The sequence below is a fragment of the Trichechus manatus genome, unplaced genomic scaffold (assembly GCF_000243295.1).
Source record: "Trichechus manatus latirostris isolate Lorelei unplaced genomic scaffold, TriManLat1.0 scaffold00077, whole genome shotgun sequence".
NCBI classification, from domain to species: domain Eukaryota; kingdom Metazoa; phylum Chordata; class Mammalia; order Sirenia; family Trichechidae; genus Trichechus; species Trichechus manatus.
The window spans coordinates 1,910,525-1,937,366 of record NW_004444013.1 but is presented as its reverse complement, the minus strand read 5'-3'; the positions used below and the strand labels follow the sequence as shown (position 1 = coordinate 1,937,366).

The 26,842-nt window shown below is 55.2% G+C and overlaps 1 protein-coding gene across 3 annotated transcripts; it reads right to left on the bottom strand.

The window, feature by feature from the left end:
- Positions 1–224: 224 nt before the first annotated feature.
- Positions 225–26,798, bottom strand: LIMK1 (LIM domain kinase 1). 3 transcript variants are annotated; one of them, XM_023735282.1, is made up of 16 exons: positions 26,740–26,798; positions 24,959–25,055; positions 16,853–16,991; positions 16,452–16,561; positions 15,721–15,927; positions 10,119–10,224; positions 9,848–10,014; positions 8,654–8,834; positions 7,589–7,675; positions 7,201–7,332; positions 6,705–6,764; positions 6,358–6,423; positions 3,982–4,138; positions 2,287–2,342; positions 1,870–2,027; positions 225–1,574 (listed from the first exon to the last, which is right to left on the bottom strand). In XM_023735282.1, exons 1-16 carry the CDS (start codon positions 26,792–26,794, stop codon positions 1,412–1,414), a joined length of 1,941 nt encoding a protein of 646 aa, XP_023591050.1. In that variant the 5' UTR covers positions 26,795–26,798; the 3' UTR covers positions 225–1,411. The 3 variants fall into 3 exon arrangements, with proteins under 3 accessions (XP_023591050.1, XP_004380817.1, XP_023591051.1); XM_004380760.2 differs by having other exon boundaries at positions 8,654–8,837; positions 26,740–26,794; XM_023735283.1 differs by lacking the exons at positions 24,959–25,055; positions 26,740–26,798 and adding an exon at positions 20,341–20,396 and having other exon boundaries at positions 1,264–1,574; positions 8,654–8,837.
- Positions 26,799–26,842: the final 44 nt, after the last annotated feature.

Genomic DNA, 26,842 nt, shown 5'->3' with positions numbered 1-26,842 from the left:
CTGCTTCCTGCGGTTAATAAAAAATCTTCCCTTGTCATGGCTGGACCACTACCTCTGCTCTGCACCACACTGGGCTGGGGTCAGGGTGCTCTTTGACCTCTGCATTGCTCTCGTCACCCCCTGCCCCTCTGTTCATGTCTTCCCAAGTTCTACGCAGCACCAGGTTCCCCCACTTGTCCATTTCCCTGGGGCCCCCAGACACACACCACGATGCTGGATCTGGGTGGGGAGTACAGAATGTATTTATTGTTCTGTGTCTGGGTTTTGTTTCTTAGACAGCACGGTTCCTGGATGGAGGTGAGCATGCCCCACCTCCCTAAGTCATGGTCCCACAGGCCTTTCTGATGGTTTTCCAGGTTCAAAGTGCTCTGAGAAAGCTTCACAGTTTTAATACTTCCTAGATGCTCAACTGAGGCAAAGTGACAAAATGGCCCCCACCCACCGCCTGCCAAAAAAATAAAACCCCAAGCCCCCAGCAGCTGCTGCTGCAGCCATATGAAAAAATAATACAAACTCTTCTTAAAAAATAGATTACACAGGAAGAACCCAGAGAACATAGGGACATCAGGGGCAGGGCCTATTCCAGCCACTGGCAGGGCCCTCAGGGGGAAGCCCAGGACGGGACACTGAGATGAACCTGGGGGCTGGGATGCTGGTGGACACCTGCCTTGTCCGCTCTGCCCAACCTTTCTGTGCCTGGGTTTGCTCCTCCCTACGTCTCAGGCCCAGGGACCACGCTCCCTCCACCTCAAGGGACCCTCTCTTCACCCTGGGGCCTGGTACCTGCTTCTCACTAAACTGGCTTCAATAAACAAAAAAGACCCAAAGCAAGAGAAAGGGCTGCTGCCGGGCCAATGGAGACTTCCATGTGCAGCATCAGACCTTCCTCTGCTCTGGGGTTTGGGTGATTATCAATACCTGCTGCTACCTAGACACCCCTGGAGGGTGACGTGGCCCTAGACTCCCCATTTGGCTCCTGGGAACTTGGCCCCCGCCTCCCTTGACACAAACCCTCCTACGTACCCAGCCTTTACCAGGGCACAGGGCTAAGGCTGTCTCTGGCCCAGCCTCGGAGGGCTGCAGAGAGGTGGTGGCTGGCGGCAGCAGGTAGACAGGGGCACGACTCACACAGGCTCCTCCAGCTCATGCAATGAGAAGCGAGGGGGCAGCCCCACCACAACAGAGGTAAGGCAGGGCGAGGTGGTATGTGTGCAGCTAGGCCAGCTCTGGGGCTGAGGGCAGGAAGAGCAGGGGCCACACCTGCTGGGCAGGAGAAGGCAAGTCAGGGGCCTGGCGCTGAGGGCGGGCTCTGGGCCTCCACTGCCCCAGCTGCGGGCTCCACGCCTGGCCCCCTCCTGCAGAGCCGGAACCCGGTTGTAGTAGGAAGATGGGGTAGCTGGGTAGGTCGGGCTCAGTCGGGGACCTCAGGGTGGGCAGGTAGTCCGCTCTCGCCATGCCGGTAGGTCTCCCAGAAGCCCCTGTCCAGCTGCTCCAGCTGTGGGCCCAGTGGTAGGTGGCCGGCCAAGTGCATGCGGAGGGTCTCCAGCCACTGCTCCAGCTTCAGAAAGGAGGGCCTGGGTGACAAGCAGGAGGACAGTGGGTCCTGGCTGTGCTTGGGCCAGCCGGCTCCAGTGCAGCCCAGCATTCTCTCACCTCTCAGGATGCTGGCTGTGCTCGGCCCAGTCGCCCCCTCACCTGGCTGTGCTCAGGCCAGTGCCCCCCTCACCTGGCTGTGCTCAGGCCAGTCCCCCCTCACCTGGCTGTGCTAGGCTCAGTCCCCCCTCACCTGGCTGTGCTCGGCCCAGTCCCCCCCTCACCTGGCTGTGCTCGGGCCAGCCTACCTCCAGTACAGCCCAGCCCACCCCTCACCTCTTCTCAGGGTCCAGGTCACAGCAGCGCACAGTGATGGGGAAGAAACTCGGGGGGCAGCTCGGAGGGCAGTAGCGGTCTAGGAAGCCTCGCACATTGAGGCCGAAGTCCATGGTGCGGGGCAGGTAGTCAGGGTCTGCGTTTACCCGCCCGATGATCTGTCCCACACAAGGCCCCTTGGTTACTCAAGGCACCTTGTGGGCTAGGGGTCTGAATGCCACCCAGGTAGGTTTGAGGGCAGGTCACATTTGGCTTGGCCCCAGCCTGACCACCGCCCCCCACTGGGGACAGCCCATTCCTAGAGCCTCCCTGGCCTGAGGCCCTTATAGACCTCCTGCCTACAGCCTGGGCATGGGGGAAGCGGGGAGGAGAAGCCACCCAGCCCTGGCGCCACCTGCTGCCTGTGCCCAGACCTACCTCACACAGCACAATTCCAAAGGAAAACACATCCACCTTCTCATCATAGCTGCGGCCTGGACAGAGACAGACGGTCAGCACTGGGGATCCGCCCCCAGTGCCAGGCGGCCAGACACTGGCCAGCTGAGTGGATACCCTGTGCTGCAGGTCAGGGCCAGGAGGCAGATGCTAGCAACCTTCATGGGGGTCAGGGCTTAGGCTCTGCCCCCGACCCCACAAGGCCTAAGCAACACTTTGGGAGACCTGGGGGTGAGTATGAAAGACCTGGGCAAGGAGTTCTAGTTCTGGCTCAGTCACTGATCAGTTGTATAACTCCGGGCAAGTTATGGACCCTCTGAGCCTCAATTTCCTCAACTGCAAAATGGGAATAAAGCCACTTACCTAACAATGCTAAAAACCATCAGTATAACCACTCTAGCTTACTGAATGCCGATTTGACAAACCTTATCTCTAATCCTCACTCCATCCTTTAAAGACTGGGACTGTCAATACCAGTTTATAGGTTGCAGTATTTGGGGGGCTATGTAACTTTGGTCAGTGCTGATGCAGAGGTGATGGCCACCTGCCTGCTCTGACCCTGTCTGTGGTTGGGTCACTGGGTTCCACCTGCCCATGGAGGGCTTCATGACCCATATGGTCTGGGCATGTATGGGAGCACTAGGTGACAGGCATGAGAACAAGGAATGGAGCGAGGGAGAGAGGACCTGTGGTCCGCTGGAGAATGGTCCCCCGAAGAGATCCACATCCTGAAACCACCCAGGTGCCATCAACAGAGAAGTGGATAAACAAAATGTGGTCTACACACGCAGTGGAGTATTATTCAGCTATAAAGAGGGATGAAGTTCTACAACATGGATGAACCTCGAAAACATTATGCTGAGTGAAGTCAGTCAGTCGCTAAAGAATAAATATTTTATGGTCCCACTTATAGGAACTATCTGGAATAGGTAAATCCATCAAGACAAAAGAAAACTGGGGGTTCCCAAGGGATCGGGAGAGGGGGATGGGGAAAAATCATCAGTGTCCTCTTAAAATGCGTAGATTGTGTTTTTCATGACTTAGTCCTCAGAGATTAAAAAAGAAATAAAGAAAAAGACAGATACCCACATTCTAATCCCCAGAAGTTGTGAACGTTACCTTATATGGCCAAAGGGACTTTGCAGATGTGACCAAGTATCTGTCTTGAGATGGCTGGAGAAGGGCCCTAAACGCCATCACAAGTGTCCTTACAGGAAAGGGAAGGAGGGCCAGTCAGGGAAGGAGAGGTGATGGCGAATGCAGGTCAGAGAGGGAGAGAGACATGTAACGATGCTACAGTGCTGGCCTTGAAGGTGACAGAAGGGGCTGCGAGCCAGGCAGTGCAGGTGGCCTCCAGAAACTGGGAAAGGCGAGTAAACTGGTCTTCCCCAGAGCCTCTGGAAGGAACCAGCCCTGCCAACACCTTGGCTTTAGCCCAGTGAGACAGATTTTGGACTCCAGAACTGTGAGAGAATAAATCTGTGTTATTTTAAGCCACTAAGTGTGTGTAAGTTGTAGCAGCCACAGAAAACTCATATTGGACCAAATGGGCCGCTGAGGGGCTGCAGCGGCCGGGAGAGGCCAGGCGTCAGGAGGCTATGGTTCTGTCTGGGACTCAGAGGTGCGGGTGCAGGGCCAACCCTGGGCAGGGGGAGGGGTAGCCCGCTGCCCACTCACCGTTGATCATCTCGGGTGCCATCCAGTAGGGGTTGCCCACCACCGTGTAACGCTTTTTGCGGTCCGGCTTCTTGAGGCTCCGCAGGTCCTCGGGCTGCGTCTTCTCATCTACCATGAGCCGTGCCAGGCCGAAGTCTGCCACCACCACAGTCTTGTTCTGGGTGACAATGAAGCTGGGTCACACGGAGCCATGGTCGTAGCACTACCGGCCCACCCTGCTCTATCCTGAAGCCCACCTGGGTCCACAGACAGCCTCTGACCCTGCCCAAGGGCTGCGACCCCACTCCTCAGAGGGGCTCAAGCACAGGTGGGGACCCCTGCCCTCACTGCTCTTTTCTCATGGAGCTGCTTAAAGCTCCCTGAAAATGCCAGTGCTCTCCCCCCACATCTTTTCCCCCAGAAACCACCCTGGCACCCCCACCGCTCCCTCCTCTGGGCACCACCTCTGCCCCTCACAGGGCCCTGGCGCTCTCTGCCCTGTTTTGGAAAAGTAAAGAGTAATTGTAATTAGATGCCCCAGGTCCTATGCTTGGCACATTCTAGATGTATTCTCCCAACAACCCAGTGACATACGTATTATTTTTATCCCCGCTTGATAAATGAGCCCAGAGAGAGTATGAAAACTTGTGAGGACACCCAGCTAGCACTCAAACCCAGGACTTGAGAGCCCCTGCTCAGTGTTCTAGGCTTGTGAAGCGCCCTCCGGGGCCCAGTCTGGCACCCTGCACACAGGGTACATGCTGACTGCTGTGTCTACCTCTGCAAGACAAGAGGGTCAGGAGGGTCCCTGAGAGCTGAGGGGTGGGAGGAAGCCCTGGCATAAACACCAAGGCAGGGAGCTGGATGGGTCTTTGCAGCTCCTGGGGCTGGTGTGTGTGTGGGTCTGGTGTCCAGGGGCCTGGTGTCCATGGCCCCGGCAGCCTGGACCTTCCTTGCCAGCCCTGGGGTTGGCCACTACTTCATGGGCATTCTGGGTGGGGCAGGTGGGGCCTCCATGCCCTGGGGCACCAACGTATAGAGAGGGCCATGAGACGGGGAGCCAGCCCGGCCATCTCGAAGGCAAAGGCCCTGTGCTGCCCACCTCTGGGAGCGACACAAATGGGAAAGTCATGGAGAGAAAACACCCTTCTGAGAAGGCCACAGGGGAGGGGCTGGACGGGCATTCTGGGCCCTTGACAAGCCCGCAGATGAACATGGCCCCTTTCTGGGCTCCATCTCCTCAGGTGTAGTACCAGGTGGCAGCAGCTGGTCAGGAGGTCTTAACCCAGGACCCTCAGGCACCCCCTGCCCTGTTTAAATGTTGATTCCTGCCCTGTCCCGATCAGAAGATCTGAGGTGAGGTTCAGACATCTGCAGTTTAACCAGGTCCTCCAGGGTCTCCTCATACAGGTCCACTGACCCTCCTAGGAGATGCACAGCTCCAGGGGAACCAGTGAGGGGGGCCATTAGGGACCTCAGGGGCCCCAAATCGTCAGCAAGTGTTGGCTGTGCACAGATGGGGACAGGAGGGCTCACAGCTGTCATGAGATTCTCCAGAATGGTCCCTGCCGGGGGACAGAGGCCCAGTAGTCTACAACTCCTAGTCCCCAGCAATGACTCACCATGGCCAGTAGGGGCAGTGTGAGCACTCCCGGGAGCCCTGTGAGATAGATCCATCCTCCCCACAGGTGCTCTCCACCCATGACTTCCCGACTCATCACCTCCTGAATGTCCCTCCTCTGGGCCTTTGCATATGCTGTTCTCTCTTCCTGCACTGAAGTTACTCCCCAAACTCCTAGCTGGGAATCTCCCTGTCTAGGACTGGGTCTCAACCTTGTCTCCCATGGTAACTCCCTCTTCAGCCTTCTGTGAACAGCCTATGGTCCCCGCAGCCACCACCCCTTACACCTGGGCTCCCTGACCCCAACCCCTCCCTAAGAAATCCCCACAAAGCCTCCTACCCCCCCATCACACCTACGCCCTCCTACGGGCCCTCCAGCTGTTGGTGCTGCCCAGTGCAGCCGTGACCACTCTGCCCTGGGCTGTTCTGTGACTCCCATGCCAGTGGTCCCTTACAGTCTACACATCACTTTCTCTCTCACCCACTCATTCAACCTTTGTAAAGGCCTAGGCCGTCAATGGGGCAGTGGCTGGATTTCTCTACTTTTCTGACTCCCAGAGGGGTTAAGTGTTGTGGCTGGAGCCACACAGCAGTGAATGGCTGAACCAGGATGTGAACCCAGGTCTGTCTGCCTCCTGACCCCAAGTGCTTTCCCACAGGCTGCTGCCCCCACCTCCTGCCCACCTCAAACTGGAGTGGGGAGGTGACCTAGGGGCCCCAGTTTAAGGAAGGCCCTGCGGGTGGGGGTGTGGCGGCCTGGGGCCTGGGCTGCTCACCTCACGGACCAGGCAGTTGTGGGAGTTGAGATCCCGGTGGATGATGTTCATGGAGTGGAGATAGGCCTAGGTGGGGTGGGGTGGGGGGGCATGGAAGTCAGGAGACAGTGGGGCCAAGGGACCAGCCCAGGCCTGGCCCTGTGAGGCTCCCACCTCTTTCCCGCCCCAGTCAGGCCAGTCGGGGTGCTCCTCCACCCTGTTTCAAAGCTTCCTGTGGGTCCCATTTCTAGAAAGAGCTAATGGTGGAAGGTTCGACCCTGAGACAGGTTAGTGGGAGAGGACTTTCTTCTAAGTAAGGTCAGATCACCCAGCCCTTGCCCAGCAGGTCAGAGCCAGATCCTACTCACCATTCCAGAAGCAATGTCCTTGGCAAAGCTCACCCTCTGGCTCCAGGGGTACTGGCTGTCCTGGGGGTGGGGAGAGCAGACCAGGGATGATCCATTGGGGCCATAGAGGCAGGGACAGGCAGGTGACAGTGGGTAGGAGGGGCAAGTGTCTGGAGGGTCTGATGACCCTCCAGTCCCTTCTGCACCCGCATCTGCTTGTGAGGCTGGGGATCAGCCATTGAGAACGGGCCCTGCAGGGTGGCCACACAGAAGCAGTGCGCTCCCCTGGGGGAAGCAGCTGCCTTTCTCTGGGCCCCAGCTGTTTACTGGCTTGAGAAGGAGTCTGTAATCCCCTCTCGGTTCAGATTCAGAATCAGGGCTTGGAGGGCCTTTGAGATGGCAGACACCGATCCCCACTGAGGAGATGGGGAGCCTGAGGCCTGGGAGGGCCCTGCCCAGGGGCACACAGCGGGAGGGGCTGGGGTGGTGCAGCCACGGGGCTCTGCCTGGCCCTCACCATGCTCTTGATGATGCCCCATAGTGTGCCCCCCTTGATGTACTCGGTGATGAAGTTCAGCCTCTTGTCCTTGTAGAGCACCCCGATGAACTTGAGCACGTTGGGGTGCTCCAGGCAGCGCATGACCTTCACCTGGCAGAGCACAGACAGGCTGGGCCTGGGGCTCCGCTCACACTTCCCCTCCCCACCCCTGCCATGCCAGGCCCACGTGCACCCTTGCTTGGGCTGCTCCCACCCCAGGGATGCCCTCCCTGCAAATACGTTCTCTTCTTTCACCATGCGGCTTGAGCGTCACATCCTCCCAGAGCCCCTCTGCCAGCCTGCCCCTCACTGGGGAAGGGGGTGGGGACTATGGGCATGCCCTAGAAATCTGGTGAAGCCAGCTGACCTCCTTAAGGAAGGTCCTCTGGGTCTCCTCATCGAACCGGATCAGCTCCTTCATCACCATCACCTCGCCTGTCTCCCGGTGTGTCACCTGTGTGGAGACGCCAAGGTATGGAGACAGGCTCTGCTCTAAGTCCTCCTTGCAGGAGCCTTGTCCCCACCCAGGACTGCAGGGGGATTACACACTGCGCAGGGCACTTCACAGACCTTTCATTTGTTGCTCCCAGCCCCACAAGGGGGTGGAACTTATAAATCCCATTTTACAGATAAGTAAACTGAGGCTCAGACAGCTTTCCTAATAGGGCCAAGGTCACCCAGCTGGCAGGGAAGGGGGACTGCTGGGACTTGGGCCAGCTCTTTCCTCTGCTCTGGTTGCTTACTCCTAGAGGTGAAATGGTGGCTCGAACAGGGACTCCTCCCCAGGCAAGGGGACCAGGGACAGGGGCTGGACTTGGGTCTGTCTGGACATGCACCTTCTGCATAAGCCTGAACCTTCCAGCCTGGTCACAACCACGTTACATCAGACCTAAGGCAGGTCTCTGAGAATTTGATGAAATTGGCTCAGCTTGCCAATACACATCAGAAGCTGTGATATAGATCCTAAAAGCCAGTTGAAAGTGTCAGTTTCATTCTTGATTAACCAAAATTAACACCAGATAATTTAACAACAATAACAAAAAAAAAAAAGATCTCCAAATTGAAAAGGAAACAGAAAAGGCATGAAGGGGGTAAGCAGCTCCAGGACCACAGTGAGTCTGGCATAAGGCTCAGCATGGGGCCCAGGGGAGGGACTGCAGGATCAGCCTGGGCTGTCTGCCCTCACGCCCCTACGCCGAGGACCAGCCTCGACAACCAACTCCACGCCAAGTTCTGGGCCTACCTGTAGTAACTAGCTGAAGGGACAAAGATGGGGGAGAGAGCACTGGCAGGGCATCTAGAAGCCTGACACCCCTTCCACTGTGGACTCCTGGAGGGCACTGGTGGGGGAGGAAGGGGGGACCGATAGACCTCACCCCTCCTGCTCACCCTGCTCCCACTCACTGCCCTGCCCATCCTGGCATGCCCGTACCTTGATGGCCTGGCCGAAGCAGCCCTTGCCCAGCACCTCCCCATGGATGAGGTCCGATGGCCGAAAGATGCGGTGAGGCCGGGAGACCACACGGAGGGACTCAGAGCGGCCTAGATCCTTGCGCTGGGCAGCTGGGGAGCCCAGTGAGCCAGCACCTGGAGACCTGTCAATGCTGCAGCTCCTTCTGGGGAGGCACACACCGAGCCCAGTGCCACCGGGGGAGGCGGCCACCTTCCCCCTCCCTGCCTGCCATGCCCCATCTGGGCCCCACTCTGGCAGGCGGTGCCCCATCTGGGCCCCACCCTAACAGGGGGCGCCCCATCTGGGCCCTGCCTGGGGCCGTCACACGGCTGCCTGTGTCTCATCCCATCCAGCTCCCTCCTGCCCTCCTCAGTCTTCATGCAGCAGGAATGTTTGTCCTCGCCCTCCTCTGCCTAGTGGTCCTGTGTCGGATGCTTTGTTCCAGGCGTAAGGGCGCAGAGGCAGACAACCTGCCCAAGATGCCCACAACCCCACACACAGGTGGTCTACAGGGTGGCCTGGGCTCCAGACACATGGGAGATGAAGAGGAAATGCAACATCAACATCTCAAGTGCAGTCAGCCCAGAAGGCGTCCTGAGCAGGTCCCACGGTAGGAGTGGAGTGAGACCAGGCTGCCTCTGGCCTTCTTGCTCATGCCCCTGGTGCAGGAAGATACTGGGCCCTTGGCACCTCCGGCCTGGACCAGTACAGTAGCCTCCAGCAGACTCCTGCTGTGAGGCCCCATCCTCTAGGCCGTTCTGCACAGGCTAACAGGCTGTGATCTTTGCAAAACACATCTTTCTGCTACAATGCCCTTTCAGTGGGACCCACGATGGGCAGGACAAAATCCAGACCCCCGCCACTAGCTTCAGCCTCAGAGCCTGCTGTCCCACCCCGCCCGATGTTCCTGTCATCCTGAGCTACCTGCCTACTGCTGGCCCTCCTGCAACGCCCTGTGTAATTCCCCAGCTGGAGAAGGTACTTTCCTATTTTCCCACTTCTCACTAACCTTTTTCTTTCTTAGTCTCTAGCACCCTGTGAGGGCTGCCTTTTTACAGAGCTGACTTCCCCATCAGACTGTGAGCCACTGGAGCGTGGGGACCAGGTCCCGTTCCCCCAAGGCCCAGCGTCTGACAAAGTAACTAGGTAAACCAAGGAGCAGGGCTGACTTACAGGACAGGCTTCTGCCGGGCCACGCTGCTTGCCTCCCCACCGGGAGTGTGAGCAGGGGAGTCCAGGGGGCTGTGCTCAGGCCCTGACCCATGGCCCAGCGTGTCATGCGGGTTGTGCTCAAGAGTCAGCTGGAGCAAGCGGCTGGTTTCCTGGATCAGCAGGTCAATCTGGGGAGAGCAGGTGTGGACAGGCATGGCACGTGGCAGGAGGTGGGGGGTCAGGCAAGAAGACATCACCTTCATCCTTGCTCCCCAGACTCAGGACCCCGTACCTCATCCAGGGGAACGTTCCGGATTGGTGTGCCATTGATTTCCAGGATCCGGTCTCCAATGTGGATGGAATTCTTCACATCTGGGCTCATGCAGCCCGGGTCCACTCTATGGGCAAAGAGCAGTGGTCAGACCAGTACCCGCCAGGCCCTGAAGCCCCAACAAGAAACCAAAGCCGAGGGGACCAGATCAGAGGTGAGGGGGTGATCTTGCACGATCGACAGGCAGCAACTGTCCAGAACACTGAGTTCTGGTTTGGAGGGAAGAGTTCTATTATCAATTACTCATGTCTGCCACAGGCATGAAACTGGAGAAAGGTGGCACGCCTCTAGCTATTTGCTGTCCCAGACAAGATGCTCAGCTTCTTCAATAGAGTATTGTCTCCACCATGGGGACAGACTTATCCTTCCAACTGCCTGCTATGCTTAGGGCAGATGAGTGACAGGGTAAGATGAGTCCTGAGAGGGTCTGGATCCACTGGCTTTCTACCTGACACTCCCCCTGCAAGATGTGGCTAAAGCTCCCATTAGTCCTGAATTGGCAGAAAGGGGCTAGCAGCCTGCTCTGAGCCACAGTTGGAGGCCCTTGCTTAAACCTGTTGCCACTGAGTAGATTCCAACTCATAGTGACCCTACAGGACAGAGCAGAACTGCCCCATAGGGTTTCCAAGGAGTGGCTGGTGGATTCAAGCTACCAACCTTTTGGTTAGCAGCTGAGCTCTTAACCACTGCGCCACAAGGGCTCCAGATCCTTCCTTAGCTGGGGCCAAGAGCTAAGTCACAGATGGCCAATTTGCCAAATTTACTTGCTTACTTTAAACCTTTACTTTTAGTTACCTGGTTTCCATTTTGTATTCATACAAGCTTTTTAAGAGGTGCCACTTCATCTCCGCCCTAGCTCCCAGCAGTGGGGCAGCTGGGCAGAGAGGAGACTGAGCACACTAAGGAAAACAGGCTCACAAGTCTCCATTAGCGATGTAAGTGTATTCTCCCATGGCGGAGAAGCACTTCCTTACTACAGAAAGCCAACTACTAAAAGCAGAAGGAAAACAAGAGTTAGAAAATTGCTGTTTTACAGCCATTGTAGTCAAAACCAATAGAGGCAACAATCCACACTGGGTACTGAAAGCTGCTGAGAGGCGGCTGGGGAACAGGGTATTACCAGTGCACAGCTCCTCACAAATGACTTACCCGTTACAAAGGGAAAACGTTCCTGTAAAACATTTCTCTATTGTAAAATAGAGAAACTGGACCCTGCTGTGACCAAGTCCTCAACGCTGGCACCCAGTACACCGGACAGCATGTGCCTCCTGATGAGACACACGGAGAAGGACCCAGCGTCACTCGTGCAGTATCCTGCCCAAAACGCAGAACCTAAATCTAACGGAAAGGAAGCACCAGTCTAGCTCACATTGAGGGACGTTCTACGTAACTGGCCTGTACTCATAAAAAATGTCAAGGAAGTGAAAGACAAGCAGAGGCTAAGGAATTGTCACAGGTTGAAGAGACCAAAGAGCCATGGCAATTAAATGCAATGTAGGATCATGATTGGATCCTGCGGGGGGTGGTTTGCTACAAAGAATAGTATCGAGACAACTGTTAAAATGGGAATATGTATAGTGGTGTTGTTGGCAGTTGCCACTGAGTCGATTCCAACTCATGGTGACCCCATGTATGTCAGAGCAGAACTGTGCTCCAAAGGGTTTCCAAGGCTGTGACCTTCAGGAAGCAGATCGCAAGGCCTGTCTTCCGAGGTGCCTGTGGGTAGGTTTGAACCACCAACCTTTTGGCTAGTAGTTGAACACTTAACCGTTTGCACCACCCAGCTATAAAGAATAATACTGAGACAACTGGTAAAATTCTAATATAAACTGTATATTAGATAATAGTATCGTATCAATGGTAAATAAGATAATTGTACTATGAGATACAATTGGTAATTACATAAGAGAATGTCCTTGTTTTAGGAACAATGTCTAAAGTATTTGGGGCAGGAAAGGTCAATGAAGTCTGCAATTTACTCTCAAATGGTCTGGCAGCTAACAATAATATGCACATATACGTATGTGTGCATGTATAAGTCAGTACATACACATGTATACACGTTGTCGGTAGTTGCCGTCAAGTAGATTTTGACTCATGGCAACCCCATGTGTGCAGAGTAGAATCGCTCCAAAGGGTTTTCAAGGCTGTGTGACCTTTCGGAAGCAGATCAGCAGGCCTGTCTTCTGAGGGCCTCTGGGTAAGTTTGAACCGCCAGCTGTTTGCTTAACTGTTTGCGTCACCCAGGGACTCCACTATACACGTATTCACTCCTTGCATCTCTGACCTCTCCCACATCCTTCAGAATTTTCTTTATGTGTGATCTGCTAGTATCAAATCTCAGTTTTTATCTGCATTAACATGTCTTTATTTCATCCTCATTCTTCTTTTAATTAATTAATTTATTTTTGTCATTGTTGAGACTATACACAGCAGAATATACACCAATTCGACAATTTCTACACGTACAATTCAATTACATGGATTACATTCTTCAACTTGTGCAATCATTCTCACCTTCCTTTTCTGAATTGTTCCTCCCTCATCGACAAACTCACTACCTCCTAAGATTTCTATCTAATCTTTCCAATTGCTGTTGTCAATTTGGTCCCATAAAGATAGTTCTTAAAAAAAGCACAATGCTCAAGATAAGACATTTTTTACTAGTTAAACTAAACTGTTGTTTGGTTTAAAGAAAACTTCAGGGGATATTTTCAGTTTAAGGTTTAAAGATTATCTCAGGGCAATAGTTTCAGGGGTTCATCCAGCCTCAATTGCTCCAGAAAGTCTGGAGTTCATGAGAATTTGAAATTCAGTTCTGCATTTTCCCCCTTTTGATCAGGATTCTGCTACAGAACTTTTGATCAAAATGTTCAGTAATGGTAGCCAGGCACCATCCAGTTCTGGTCTCATGGCAAAAGAGGCAGTTGTTCACACAGGCAATTAGCCACACATTCCATTTCCTCTTCCTGTTCCTGACTCCTCTTCTTCCTCTGTTGCTCCAGGTGAATAAAGACCGATTGTTGTGCCTTCGATAGGCACTCGCAAGCTTTTAAGACCTAGGCATTATGCAACGAACTAGGAGATAGAACAGAAGCACTAAACACGATATTAGGCCAATTACCTGAGCAGTTCTACTCTGCACACATGGGGAATCTACTCGAAACCATGACCGTAAACCTCCAAACCAAGATATTAAACCCACGAGGTGTTGCACCCTCGTTCTTTTTTTTAAATTTTGTTTATTAATTTTGTTGTTGTTGTTAACAATATACACAGCAAACTATACACCAATTCAACAGTTGCTACATGTGCAATTCAGTGACACTGACTACATTCTTTGAGTTGTTCTCCTTTTCTGAGTTGTTCCTCCCTCTTTAACATAAACTCACTGCCCCTTAAGTTTCCTATCTAATCTTTTGGGTTGCTGTTATCAGTCTGATCCCATATAGACAGATCATAAGAAAGCACAATGCTCAAGGAGACATTCTTTACAGTTAAGCTAAACTATTGTTTGGTTTTAAGACTTAAAGGAAATATTTTTGGTTTAAGGTTTAAAGATCTCAGGGGTTCATCCAGCCTCCATGGCTACAGAAAATCTGGATTTAACTAAAATTTAAAATTCTGTTCTCCACCTTCCCCCTTTTGATCAGGATTCTTCTATAGAATCTTTGACTAAAATGTTCAGTAATGGTAGCTGGGCACCATCCAGTTCTTTTGGTCTCATGGCAAAGGAGGTGGTTGTTCATGGAGGCAACCAGCCCCACATTCCATTTCCTCCTCCTGTTCCTGCTCTCCTTCTTCCTCTGCTCCAGGCAAACAGAGACCAATAGTTATACACTGAATGGCCGCTTGCAAGCTTTTAAGACCCCAGGATCTATGCAATGAACTAGGAGGTAGAACAGAAGTACTAAACACGTTATTGGGCCAATTAACTGGGATGTCCCATGAAACCATGACCCTAAACCTCCAAACCAAGAAACCAAACCCATGAGGTGTTTGGTTGTACATATCACCCTCATTCTTGGAGGATATTTTCAAGTATAGAATTCTAGATTGATGGTTATTTTCACTTAGTGCATTGAAGATATCATTTCACTGCTTTCTGACTTCCATAGTTTCTGTTGAGAAATCAGCCATCAGTCTAACTGTCCTTTCCTTGAAAGTAATTTGTCTCTTTTGAGGGAACAATTTTTAGTCTTTTCTTTTGCCCTTGGTTTAGTACACTTTCACTAGATATCTCCATGGGTGGATTTTTATTTTGCTGTTTGGGATTTATTGGACTTGAGTCTGCACATTAGTGTCTTTCATCAGTTTTGGAAAGTTCTCAGCCATTGTATCTTCAAATACTGCCTCTCCTCTCATTATCTACTTTCCTCTGAGACTCCAAATAGGTAATTATTAGATCTTCTTACTCTGTTCTCCATATATTTTAATCTCTCTTTCAGTTTTCATTCTTTTGTCTATCTAGTTCTCTCTTCAGCTGTTCTAAATCTTTCTCTACTGTTAAAACCCTGCATTAAAGTTTTTATTTTAATAACCGTATATTTCATTCCTAGGAGTTCTTTTCGGGTCTTTTCCAAATTTGTTTGCTCTTTACTCATTTTTCAAGCATCTCCTATTTATTAAAATGTATTCAATATAATTGTTTTATATTGTTTCGGATAATCCCAACATCTGAAGTTTTTGTAGGTCTGTTGTTTCTGTTGACTCTTGCTCATAGTGTCCCACTTCCTTATACATTCAGTGATTTTCACTGAATACCTCATCTTCCTAGGAACACTAAGTAAATCTTAGTGTTTATCTAAGTAAAGTCATTGAGGCCTGGAGGTGGGTTCCTCCAGAAAGGATCTTTATCAGCTTGTATCAGGGCCTGGGGAAACTACTAGTTGGGAACCACCTGAAATTAAAAATTTGCTTCGACGTTTTTTTAAAACCACTCAGGTGTATGAATTTAGGTTGTAAACCTGAGTTTATGAATTCTCAGGGAAGATCCCCATCCCACTTCCACTCAGGATAAAATCACAATTTATCTTCTAGTTCTTTAGGTAAGGGAGTGGAAGATTGATGGAAGGTGTGGTTTATTTTTCATCATCCTCACTATAAGAGTACTGTGAGGGTCCACCTTTATGAGGGGAGCAGTTCTCTTATTAGACTAACTTCTTCAGTCAGGTCAGGGCTTTGAGAAGCCCAGCCAGAAAAGGACTTGAAAGCTGAAGCTTCCCTTTCCTCAATTTCAATGTGCCCTCAAGGCATACCTGCCTTCAGTGTTCTGCTGACACTCCTGGATCCCCTTTTAATCACTCCTGACCTGACTACTCCTCTTTCTTGTTGGGCCACATGTGGATTAAAGACAATGTTTTTTATATTTCATCTAGCATGTGAATGGTTGTCAGAGCAACGACTGGACCATGCACCTAGTATACCAGGTTGTCAGAGTTGGGCTCTATCTGTCCTCAAATGCTCACCCATTCTCAGGGCCCCCAGCCCGAGTCGGCCACCCACCTAGGGCATCAATGGCCACAGCCGTACCAGCTGCACTCTCAGCAGGCTGGCCACTCACCCCTGGACGCGGACGGTGTGGGAATGCTCTGTGCCGCAGCCCGGCGGGCCGTGAGGTGGGTCGATGGAGACTGAGAGGCCACGTTTGCCATGGGCTGAGGCTGGGATGGAGACTAGGGTGACTGTGTGGGGCAGGTGGGAGCCAGGGGAGTCGGGCAGGATCTGCTCGATGACGGGGGTCACCACGGTCTGGTAGTAGCAGTGCCCGCTGCAGAGCCACAAGTAGTGGGAAGCCAGAGTAGGGAGAAAAGGGCATCAGCACAGTCACCAGCATCACCACGCCCCCACCCCGACCACCAGCCCCAGGCTCCTCCTCCCTCCCCTCACCCAAGTGGAGGAGGTGGGACTTAGCTGACTGATGGACCTGGGAGCAGGAACTGAGCACGCCCAGCTCAGCCTTTGCCCCTCTCTGTGGCTCAGTCACGGTGGTTTGTCTACTCTCTAGTGTGCTATAAGCTGACCAGCACAAGGCCTGGGGATAAATCCAGTTCAGGAGGAAGTCATTACAAGCCCATGGGGATCAAGCCGTCCTCTAATCTAGCTTTATCAGTAAGCAAGCTGACATTTGGGGCTCTCTCAGCCTGACTCCTATGTCTTATTTCCGGGCCATTTCTATACCCAGAGAGACGGGGTGTTGATGACTGCCCCGTATGACCTCACCACATGGAAAGGGAAAGGGGTTCTAGCTGTGGGAGTCTCCCTTGCAGACCTGGGACACAGGTGGGCTCTCACCAGTACAGCTTGGAGTGCTCCACCAGCGTGTAGGTGTCCCCATCGCCGATGAAGGTCCCGCATGTGAGGCAGATGAAGCACTCGGGGTGGTACTTCAGCTCCCCGGCCACCTGGTTGGGGGACAACCCAGCTCAGCAGTCCCTTCAATCCCCATAGCTCCTCCCCTTGGCCTTCTCTCAGAAGAGCAGCCCTGGACAAACTGCCAGGGTCTGGTGGGTAGGCTGCTAAGTCCCCAGACAGAGCTGGCTCCACAGACAGGGAGCTGAGGCATAAACAGACAGGCGCAGAAAGCATGGACAATCAGAGAGCCAGTAAAGAGAAGAACAAGAGAGATGACAGGAGAGAGACCCGGAACCCAGAAACCTGTGAGGATGTTCCCTGCCCCCCAGGGGGGTGCTCACCATGACCAGCCCCTTGGTGATGTGCTCCGAGCACCCGTGGCATGACTCGCCATAGCGGGCCCAGTAGTCCTTCTTGCAGAAGAGCTGTCCGTCCTTTTCGTAGTACTGGTGTGAAAGGGAGGCACCACACTCACAACACCTGGGTGGGAGAAGGGGTGGGGCTGAGGACGCCCACTCCCAACCCTCACCCACACCTGGGCCTTGACATAGTCTGTAGGAGCCTTTGTAAGAATCAGAAAAAGATGTGCCCTTTGGGGATGTGCCGCAGGGGCATGGGGCTTGGCAAGTGGAGCCAGGGATAGACTCAGCCCCACCCCCTCCAGCCCCTCTGCTGATGCCTCTGTGCAGTGCACGACCTGTACAACCAGCCGTGGCTGCTCTGTGCCCAGAGCTCTGGCCCACCTGCTAGTCCCATCGCAGTCCTCTTTTAGAGGTCCCTGGGGCTGAGAAGTACACGGCTCCTCATCTGAGCTCCTGTCCTTTGTCACACAAGGAAGATGGCCCAGAAAGAGCAGATAACTTGCTCTTGGTCACCAGCCAGGTGGAGGAGGAATGGGACCTGGCAGCCCAGGATCAGGTGGTGGGGCTGGAATACACCCCAGGCCCCACCCTTCTAGGGAGGGATTCCCCCTTCTCCTCCCTGCCTCTCCCTGAGCAATGCAGAGGGAGTCGGGGGCAAGCCGAAGTGAGGCAGTGACCTTTTGGAGCTGTGAAGGTCTAATAAGCATTTCCTTGATGGAATTTCCTTAGTCTTCATATGCCACCATGAGGCAGGCATGGCTATCTTCGCTTTAGAGATGACACAATTTGTCTCCAAACCCAAAAAAACAAACCTATTGCTGTCGAGCGGATTCTCACCCATAGCGACCCTATAGAACAGAGTAGAACTACCCCATAGGGTTTCCAAGGAGCAGCTGGTGGATTTGAATGGATGTAAATTGCCCAAGGTCACACAGTTGGGTAGGATGGATCCTACAAAACTACTTACTATCCCACTAAGATACAAGGTAGGACTTCAGTTCAGTGCAGACCAGTCAGGATCAGGTCAAGACAATGTCTGGTCTCAAGTTCATGGACCACAGCCAGCCCTACAGGTGCTCCCTGTTCCAAGAAGGTGTCCAAGGCTCAGCTCAGCACAGCCACCTCTCTTCAGCTCAGCTAGAGCATTAACCACCCCATCTCCCCTCAGAAACGCAGCCACCCTGGAAGGAGGGGGTCTCTGGCCCCTGCCCCACTGCTAGGAGCTGCCAGGGAGGCCTGGTTGGCAGGAGCCCTGAAACAGAAATGATGTAACAGCTTCTAGGTATCACGCTGGGGCAGAGTGAGACCTACATTCCTGGCTTCCTTCTGTCCAAGCGGCCCTGTGGAATGGGGACAAGCAGCCCCACGGGGCCAGGATGGACAGATACAGAAGTGAGCCCACAGGCAAGGACCCACTGGTTCTGGAGAGCCTGACCCAGGGTCCTGGTGTGCACAGGTGTATTTGGGCCAGTGGACAAACCACATGGGAGAACAGGCTAGGGAATTTGTCTAGCTCTGTACTGGGCTGCTGTGTGGGCACTCCGAGTTGTTGCCCAAAGTCACACAGGGGCAGGAGGACCCAGGTTCAGAGCTCAGGGCTCCGCAGGGAAACAGTCCAGGAGAGAGGAGGGCAGGAGAGACTGGGCCCTGGGAGACAGCCCCTTCCCCATGCAACCAGGGCAGCCACTACCCTGCAGGCCTCTCACTGCCACATGTGGCCAGCACACAGAAGCCCTCATTGACTGTGCGCTAATTTAGTGAAGTAGAGAAAAAGATCCGGCCAGTTCCCCATTGTTTGGGGGGAGGAGGACCGCAGGGAGGGTCTGGGGAGAAGCAAAAAAGGCTGGGGTTCAGGAGCACACGGGTAGGAGTGCATCCAGGAAGGGAACACAAATGAGCGCCGCCTAAGCGCGTGGGGGTGGGGAGTAAGTGCCCTGAGGTCCGGTGACCCGCCCAGGGATGAAACAGGAGGGGGAGGAGGCGGCGGAAGCGGCTGGACCGGGAGCCATGACGTCATCGCCCGCCCCTAACAGCCGGCTCGAACTTCAGCCCACAAGGCGGCAGAGGCGGCCGAGGGTGGCTCCAGGGTGGGCACTGCCCGGTCGGAGGGCTGGGGTACCCTTGCCCCCAGGGACGGTCGGGGTGCAGGGCAGGGGCAGGCATCTTTCCCGGTGCTGGGGGAGTGTAGGACATCCGGAAGCCCCCATGCTCCTCATCAAGGAGTGGCGACAGCCCCGACCACGCCACGGTGGGCGGCGCTATCCTACAGGAAGGTGCGCGCGCGCACTCGCAGCTCGCTCCCACGCCGGGTGCTGATTACACACCGCGTGATTCACTTTGCCGTTCCACCAACCAGACACAACTTCGCCCCTCCTGACCACCCGCGGGCCCCAGACTTAAGGAAGCAGGTCCTCTGCCTCTCCCGTGGGAGGGCTGCTCGGGGCTCCGAAGGCTACTTCCCTCCTGGGCGTGCGTTCCTGTCATCTGCCAGCAGCGAGTGCTCTTCTCCTGCCTGGAGACGCCTACCCCTTCACTCTCTCAGAAACACAAGCATTCAACCTTGTTGCCTTCCTCTGTGGAAGATCCCGCAACGAGTCACCAAGGGTCTGTGAGTGGCCCCCCCCCGGCAGCCCCCACCACTAGCCTTTGCTGGCCCACGTATCTCTCCCATTGGCCTTGGACACCTCCCAGCATCCACAAAAGCCTCCTGAGGTCCCACCAGCGGCCTGCTCTGTGCTGGCAGCCTGGGGCATCCCGTCTTTTACCTCCCAGCATCCTCAGAACTGCTCCAGGGCCGGCTGGGCAGACCCTTGTCGGTCTCCATCTCAGGTAGGGGACTGAGGCCCAGCCCAGTGGCTGGCCCTTGGGGGCCTCAGTGGACCTTTTTCTGATGGAAGGCACCTAGGAGCCCCTGACCTGTCCATCCCACGCAGGAGCTAGAGGAGGCAGGAGGGATGAGACAGGCCTGGCTCTTTGGGCACCCCATACCCGCCCCCACAAAATCTATCGGAGAGGAGTGTCAGGTACTGACGGTGTGTAGACATGGCCCAGCCCCTACACCCCCTCCCGGGAGTCTCTCTGCGACAGGGGAGGCCAAGCCAGGCTCTGGCAGGGGAGGAGGGCCGGGGAAGGAGCTGGTACTACCCTCAGTGAAAGGAATGGGCTCCGTCCCTCCCAGGGGTGCTCTCTGCCCAGAGCTACATCCCTGGACACCAGGGGAGAAGACAGAACTGCTGAAGGACCAGCCGCACATCACAAGGAACCTGTTCTAGAAAGGCCAGAAGCTCTGTGGCACCCCCCCGCCCCCCACTTCCTGGGCCCGGCGAGGCTCCAATGATCAAGGAGTTTCAGTTCTCCTGCCTCACTGTGGGGACCCAGGTGGGTCTGGCCCACAGATGCCCCCAACCCTCACACCAGGGGCCTGGACTGAGGCCCAGGACAGGTGGGGAGGAGGGCTCTCTACTTACTTGGTCCCTCTGAGGAAGTGGCTCCTTCTCAGGACTGAGGCCAGCATCCTTTGCAGTTAGGCAGGGGCTTCTGGCAGCCTCAGGGGAAGGGAGGGGCGGGGCCAACTAGGCACTTCCCCATCCCACTCCAGGCACTCAGGGTTGGAGGCCGCAGAGGGTGTGGCCAGTGTGGCCACCCGGCATGGGAGGAAGATGCAGCAACGTGGGGGCACAAGGATTTGGTCTGAGCCCAAAACAGGAAGCAGCTTAAGCACCTTAAGCTCTGGTGCAAGTGAAGAGGAGGGATCTAGGTTCTGACCCCAGGCAGAGGCTGTGGCCAGCACTCGGCCTCGGTCCTGCACACCGAGAGGTTCCTCCATGCTCCTCCACCTCTCCCGGACAAAGGCACTGAGGACTAGGGCCTCTCTGAGAACAGGGACAAGGTTGAAAGCAGCTGCTGCTTCCGGTGCTGCCCCCAAGGGAACAGAGGTCGACTTCCCATGGACAGTACATCCTCCTCACCTGAAAGGTCCCCCAAAGAGGACAGGCTGTGTCCCGGCCCAGGCTCTGACACTCGTGCCTGCTGCAAGCTCAGTCCTCCTCACCCAGGGCGGCCCACCCAGCCTCCAGGGAGATGTCACCAGAGCTACAACTGCCCAAGGGCATGTGCACTGGAGGCTTCTGGGAAGGGACCTCCCAGAGGCAGCAGCTGGGCTGAGGGAAGCCTGGACCACTCTGGGTCTGGCTGTAAACTTCCATGAAGTGGGGCTCACAGAGGGTGGGACCATTGGGACAGAAAAAGGTGAGCCCTGGGGTGACAAGCTGGAGGGCTACGGGGCTCGAAGCAGTTTAGCCCCAGTACTGACACCAGGGGTATCCCTTGGGCCCATGACAACCCTCCCACTACCCATAGGAGTACTACATTCTCCAGGCAGCATCTGCCCTCCCTGCTCAGCACTCTCATAGCCCCTGGGTCACTTGTCACAGCACCAGTGGCTCTGTCTCTGTTTACATGCCCACTCCCCCCCAGACTGGAGCTTCCTCAAGGGCAAGGCCCCAAGACCCAAGCAGCACACAGGTGCTCAGGTCGTGAGACTCAAGGAAAATACACAGTCAAGGGCATCTATCATCAGGCCCCTGACTACCCCTAAACACCTTCCCAGACCCCTGACTCCAGCCACACTGGCCTCCTTGCTGTTTCTCAGAGGCACCAAGCACGCTCCTACCTCAGGGCCTTTGCGCATGCAGTCCCTAGCCCTGAATGCTCCTCCCCGCACCCTCTCAAAACTCTCTTTCATATTTGGTTCTCTGCTTAAACGTCACCTCCTCAGAGCACTTCTGTCTCCCCAGCACCTGACAGTATATTTACTTCTTCACTGTGTTCTCTCCCACCAGAAGGCAAGCTCCCTGGAGGCAGGACTGGGCCATGCTGAGTGCAGGCTCTGAAGTCAGCCTTCCAGATCTGAGTTCCTACTCTGCTCCTTACTAACTTTGGGCAAGTTACTGAACTCTGTGCCTCAGTTTCTTCATCTGTGAAATGACTGTAATGAATAGCACCCACCTCACAGGGTTGATGTGAGGGTTCCTGGTGCAGAGTAGGTGCTCTGTGAATATTTGCAGCTGACTCACTGACTCAGGGACCCAAGGAGGTTCCTGAAGCAGGAAGAACAGGTGGGGGCTGCAGCAGACAGAAGCCCAGAGCAGGGTGTATTGGGTCTCGTCCCTCCCCCTGCACAGGAGGGTGCAGGACCCCACCCCCCGGGCTCACACACCCCTCCTCCCTGAGCACCTTCAGAGGGTTTGGGGCCCTGCAGTGTGGGTCTGGGACAAAGGTGTCTTGGTGTCACTCGAGGGAGGCCAGGAGCAGGCCCAAGGCCTCGGAGCCCAGGGGCTATGTCAGCCTCACCTCATGGCACTGAGATGCTTCCAGAGGGGAACCAAGCAGAGCCCAGAGCCTCGGGCCTCTGCCAAAAGCCGACCTGGCTGCCCAAGGACTTTAGAGTCTCCAGGTCCCCTTTCTGCTGCCTGTTAGACATGGTCCAGGCAAGCAGGGACCCGTCTTGGAGCTGCTGAGGGCACTGTGAACCTTGCCTGCTTTGGGGGCTGTTGGAAGAAGCAGGAAGACTCACGTAGCCGTGACATGTCTCCTGAATGAGAAAAGCCATGGTACTTACTGCCAAGACCTGTGGGCCCTCCCTCACTATGGGGGCCTTCCTCATGCCCCCTGCCACACCAGGGACAGCCCCAACATGCCTTCTCCCTACTGCCCCCACCTGGGGCTTCACCCTCCAAGGCTGGGTGCCCGTGTGCTTTCCTCCTGTGGCTGCCCCTGGTCCCACCCCCCCCATTCTCCTAAAGCCCCATCTCCCTCCGCTACCCTAGGCAAAGGTCTTCCCCTGATTTCTCTTGATCTCATCTCAAATCCTATTCACCATCTCTGAGTGATCCATTCTTTATGGCCTTGCCATGGCTAGCTCTGGGCAGGGCATCGCCACCCTGCCGTGGCACCTCTAACCCAGCCCCCAACTCCACCAGAATCAACAGACCACCATCCTCCCCAGCACCCAGGTTAGAAAACTGCAGGATTGCTTTCGACTCTGCCCCTGCCATTCACCAGTCCCCCATGCCTCACCCTACAGCCCCTCTTCAAATCTGCAGTGATTTAGGGTCAGAAAGAGAAAGATTAGCCTTCCAGCTCTTAGCTGTGCAACCTTCAGCAAGCTACTTAATTTCTCTCAGCCTCCATTTCTCACATGCCAACTGGACAAATAACGTAACTCCTATGGTTTCCTAGAAAAGGACATCATGTTTGGTAAAGTGGATGGCCAACAAAAACGAGGGAAACCCTCAAAGAGACGCATTGACACAATAACTGTAACAATGACCTCGAACATACCAACCTTCATGTAGATGGCACAGGACTGGGCACTGTTTCATTCTGTTGTAGGTAAGGTCGCCGTGAGCTGGAGCCAACTTGACAGCAACTAGCAACACCACCATATCGTTATGGTGAAGGCGTAATGAAATAACATTAAAGAATGCTCAGTGACTCATACTTGCCCAACACTGTACTTTCTCTATCTGAAATTCTCCACCCCCAGTCACTATCCTAGGTCAGGCCTTATGAGCTCAGACTCTGAACTACTGTGACAGTCCATTCCCTGCCTGCTGGGACGACCTGTCTAGACAGCACGTCCACCCCTCCCCAGCTCTCAGAAACCCTCTCTGGCGCCACACTGCCTTCAGAGGAGGTCCTCTGCTCGGCACTCAGGGCTCTTCACAACCGATCCCAACTGTGCCCGACTCACCGTCTGTTCCAACCCAAAGAGCTGTTCCCATTCCCTCAGCCATCTGTACTACCACACCCCACGCCTTCACAGCATGGTCTCCTCTGCCTGCTGAGCCCCCTCCTCCCTAACCCTAACCCTTCGGGACCCCAGTGCAGGTGCCTGCCTCTCTTCTGGCCTCACCAGCCATTGTGGGCGCTGTGTGTTCACATCCCTCCCTGGCTGTGTGACTTTGGTCAGAAGAATTAACCTCTCTGTGTTCCCATTTCCTTGGGTAAAATGGAAACAATATTTAACTGCATGGCACCTAGGACAGTGCCTGGCCCTGACTAAATGTAAGAAAATGTTAGACGTCATTATTAAAAAAGAAAACCCAAAACCTTGTCAGAAGCTCCCACTGTCTAAAGCCCAAATTCCTTTGGCTGGCAGTCAGTGCTCCCGGCAGTGCTGGACTCCAGCTTCATGTCCCCCCTTCACTACACTTCCCCACCAGAACCTGGCTGTTCACTGACCAACTCAGGCCACGTCACGGTTCCATGCTTTGCACAACCCAGGCCCTCCGCCTGGCATTCCATTTCCACCAAGAAAATCGCACATCCTTGGAGACCTGCCATCTCCACACTTGGCTTCTCGGGATGGTCCTACTGGGTTCACTGGGCCACCTCTGGGTCCCTGGATGCTCTGCCCTGTCCTTGGCCACTGCGCCGACCCATTCTTTTCCTACACTTGGGAATCTGTCTGAAGGGAGGGGGCTGATCCTGCTGGGCTACACACCTTCACAACAGCCCGGGGCCCCATGAAGGAAGCTGGTTTTTCTCCCACCGCGAGCATGAGCACCTAGAAGGCAGGATGCACTGCCCTCCACTGCTGCCACCTCCTTCCCCTGCCGAGGTGCCAGCAGGCCTTGGTAACACTAGCTGAAATGCAGTCTCTCCCTTCCTCTCCTTAGAAGTTGGTTAGGTCATTGTTAGGTGCCGTTGAGTTGGTTCCGACTCATAGCGACCCTTTGTACAACAGGATGAGACACTGCCCGGTCCTACGCCATCCTCATGATTGTTGTTATGCTTCAGCCCACTGCTGCAGCCACTAGGTCAATCCACCTTGTTGAGGGTCTTCCTCTTTTTCACTGACCGTCTACCTAGAGGTTTAGAATGGCACAACAGAGGCCTTTAGAGATCTTCCTGTCAAAATGCCTCATTTTACAGATAGGGAAACTGAGGCCAGAGAGGGAAACCTGCTGGAAATCAAGACTAGAGACTGCGCCAGGAGGAACATCCAGGTCTCCCAGATTCCTTGCCACCCAGCCTCTGGTCTCTGGCTGGCCTTTGCCGCCCCGGCCAGGCCCGCCCTACCTGAAGCAGTCTGCATGCCAGTCAGCATTCAGGGCCTGGAGGTACTGGCCATCATAGATCCTCTGGCCGCAGCTCGCACACACGGGCAACTCGCTTCCTGCAGGGGTGCAAAGGGAGTTGGGAACCATTCTCAGGAGTGGATACAGGCCCAGCCTGCCCTGCCGACCCCACGTGCAGTTGCACGAATGCTCTCACGCTCGCAGCGCCTGAAGAACAGAAGAAGGGACGTTGGTCTGAGTTTTGCTGCGACACTGGCTAAGTTAACAAGCCTCTCTGGGCCTCAGTTTCCCTATCTGTAAACTGAGGAGGAGAACCAAATGTCCATCCTGCAGCAACAGCTTCTTCAACTCAGGGTCTGGCAGAATAAAGGGGGCAAAATGGCGTGATGGGATTTAGAAATAAGGCAACAGGTCACACTCTTGTCATAGCCCTTTTTTCCTCTCTGGGCCCTGCCTGCCCAGGAAGAGGTGCTAAGAGGGCTCTCAAAGGGCAGGGACTGGACAGGGCCGGGCTCGGGCATCCTGGGTAGAAGCCTCTGGGGAGCGGACGGGCAGAAAGCCCAGAGGTGCTGGCCACAACAGAGCCTCGACTATGCCCGGGTCTGATGAAGGGCTGGGGCTGCAGAGCGGGCACTCTGAGACACCTGCTCCAGGAGGCTTGGCACCTCCTCAAGCCAGCCACTAGGCATGCTTAGTCATCCCTAGGGCCTGGAACCTTGGATTGGGTGGGCCTCAAAAGACCCCCTAGCCCTGCCCCACCCCACCGTACAGATGGGGAGACTGAGTGAGCTTTGGAGAGGAGCAAGGCTTGCCCAGATCACATAGCCAGGCTCAAAGCCATGGCCTGCCCCTCCATGAGATACCTGGGACCCAAGGCAGGGGAAGCGGTGAGGTGGTGCTTGCCCCAAGCAGGCCTGGGTGGAGGGCTGGTGAGAGTGCCAGGGGAGGGCAGGGTGGAGAGGCTCTCCAGAGTCAGGACCTGCTTATGTGATGGCTGAGTGGAGAAAACCCAGGGAAGGAGACCCCAGGGCCTGCCCTGGGTTGGGGGAGTCTCAGGTCTTTGAGCACTAACTGTGGTGCTAACCCCAAGCCTTGGACCCCAGTAAGGGGAAAGGGGCTGAAAGGGAGGCTGTGATGAGTCGGTCCAACGGGCCAAGGCCAATGGCAGGTACTGGGTTTGGTGCAGGGAGAGGACAGAGGGTTGGGGCTCCATCAAGGGGCTGAATACTGCCTCCAGATCCCCGGACGGCATCTATCTGCTCTGCCCACCAGTACCGGGGCCAACTACCTTGCCTCCGACTAAACTGACAGGGAAACTGAGGCCCAGAGTGGGAAGGCGTGGCTCAAGGTCACAGAGCCAGGCAGCAACGGGGTGGAGACTCGGACCCAGGGCTTCGGCTTCCTCAGTCGCTCTTTCTCCCTAGGCCGGGTTTGAGACTGAGTAAGGGGTGGCCACAGGGTGAGCCCTGGGTGGACAGAACACTGTGCCGGAGACGGGGGCTAGTGAGGGCAGTGCCCGGGACTCCTCTGGGTGGCTGTCGGTCGGGGGATGGGAGAAGGCGAGAATGAAAGAGAGAATGGAGAAGGGGCCCTTCGCCAGCGGGAGAGCAGCCCAGCCGGGGGGCCCAGAAGTGGGAATCGGGCGGGGGGCGGTCGGGGAGGGGCCTTCCGGGCTCAGCCCGAGGAGGCAGGGGTGCGGCCTCGCGCAGCCCCGGCCTCCACTACGCCGGCCCGACCCCTCCCGCGCCCCCCGCACCCCCGCCCAGCCCGCGCCCCGCGCACCTTCCTCTCCCATACGTTCTTCCCTCCAGGTGCAACAAAGTAGCGTCAACCTCATGCACTCGGCAAGGGGCGAGGCCTGGCTGGGCTGGGGGCTGCCCGGGCC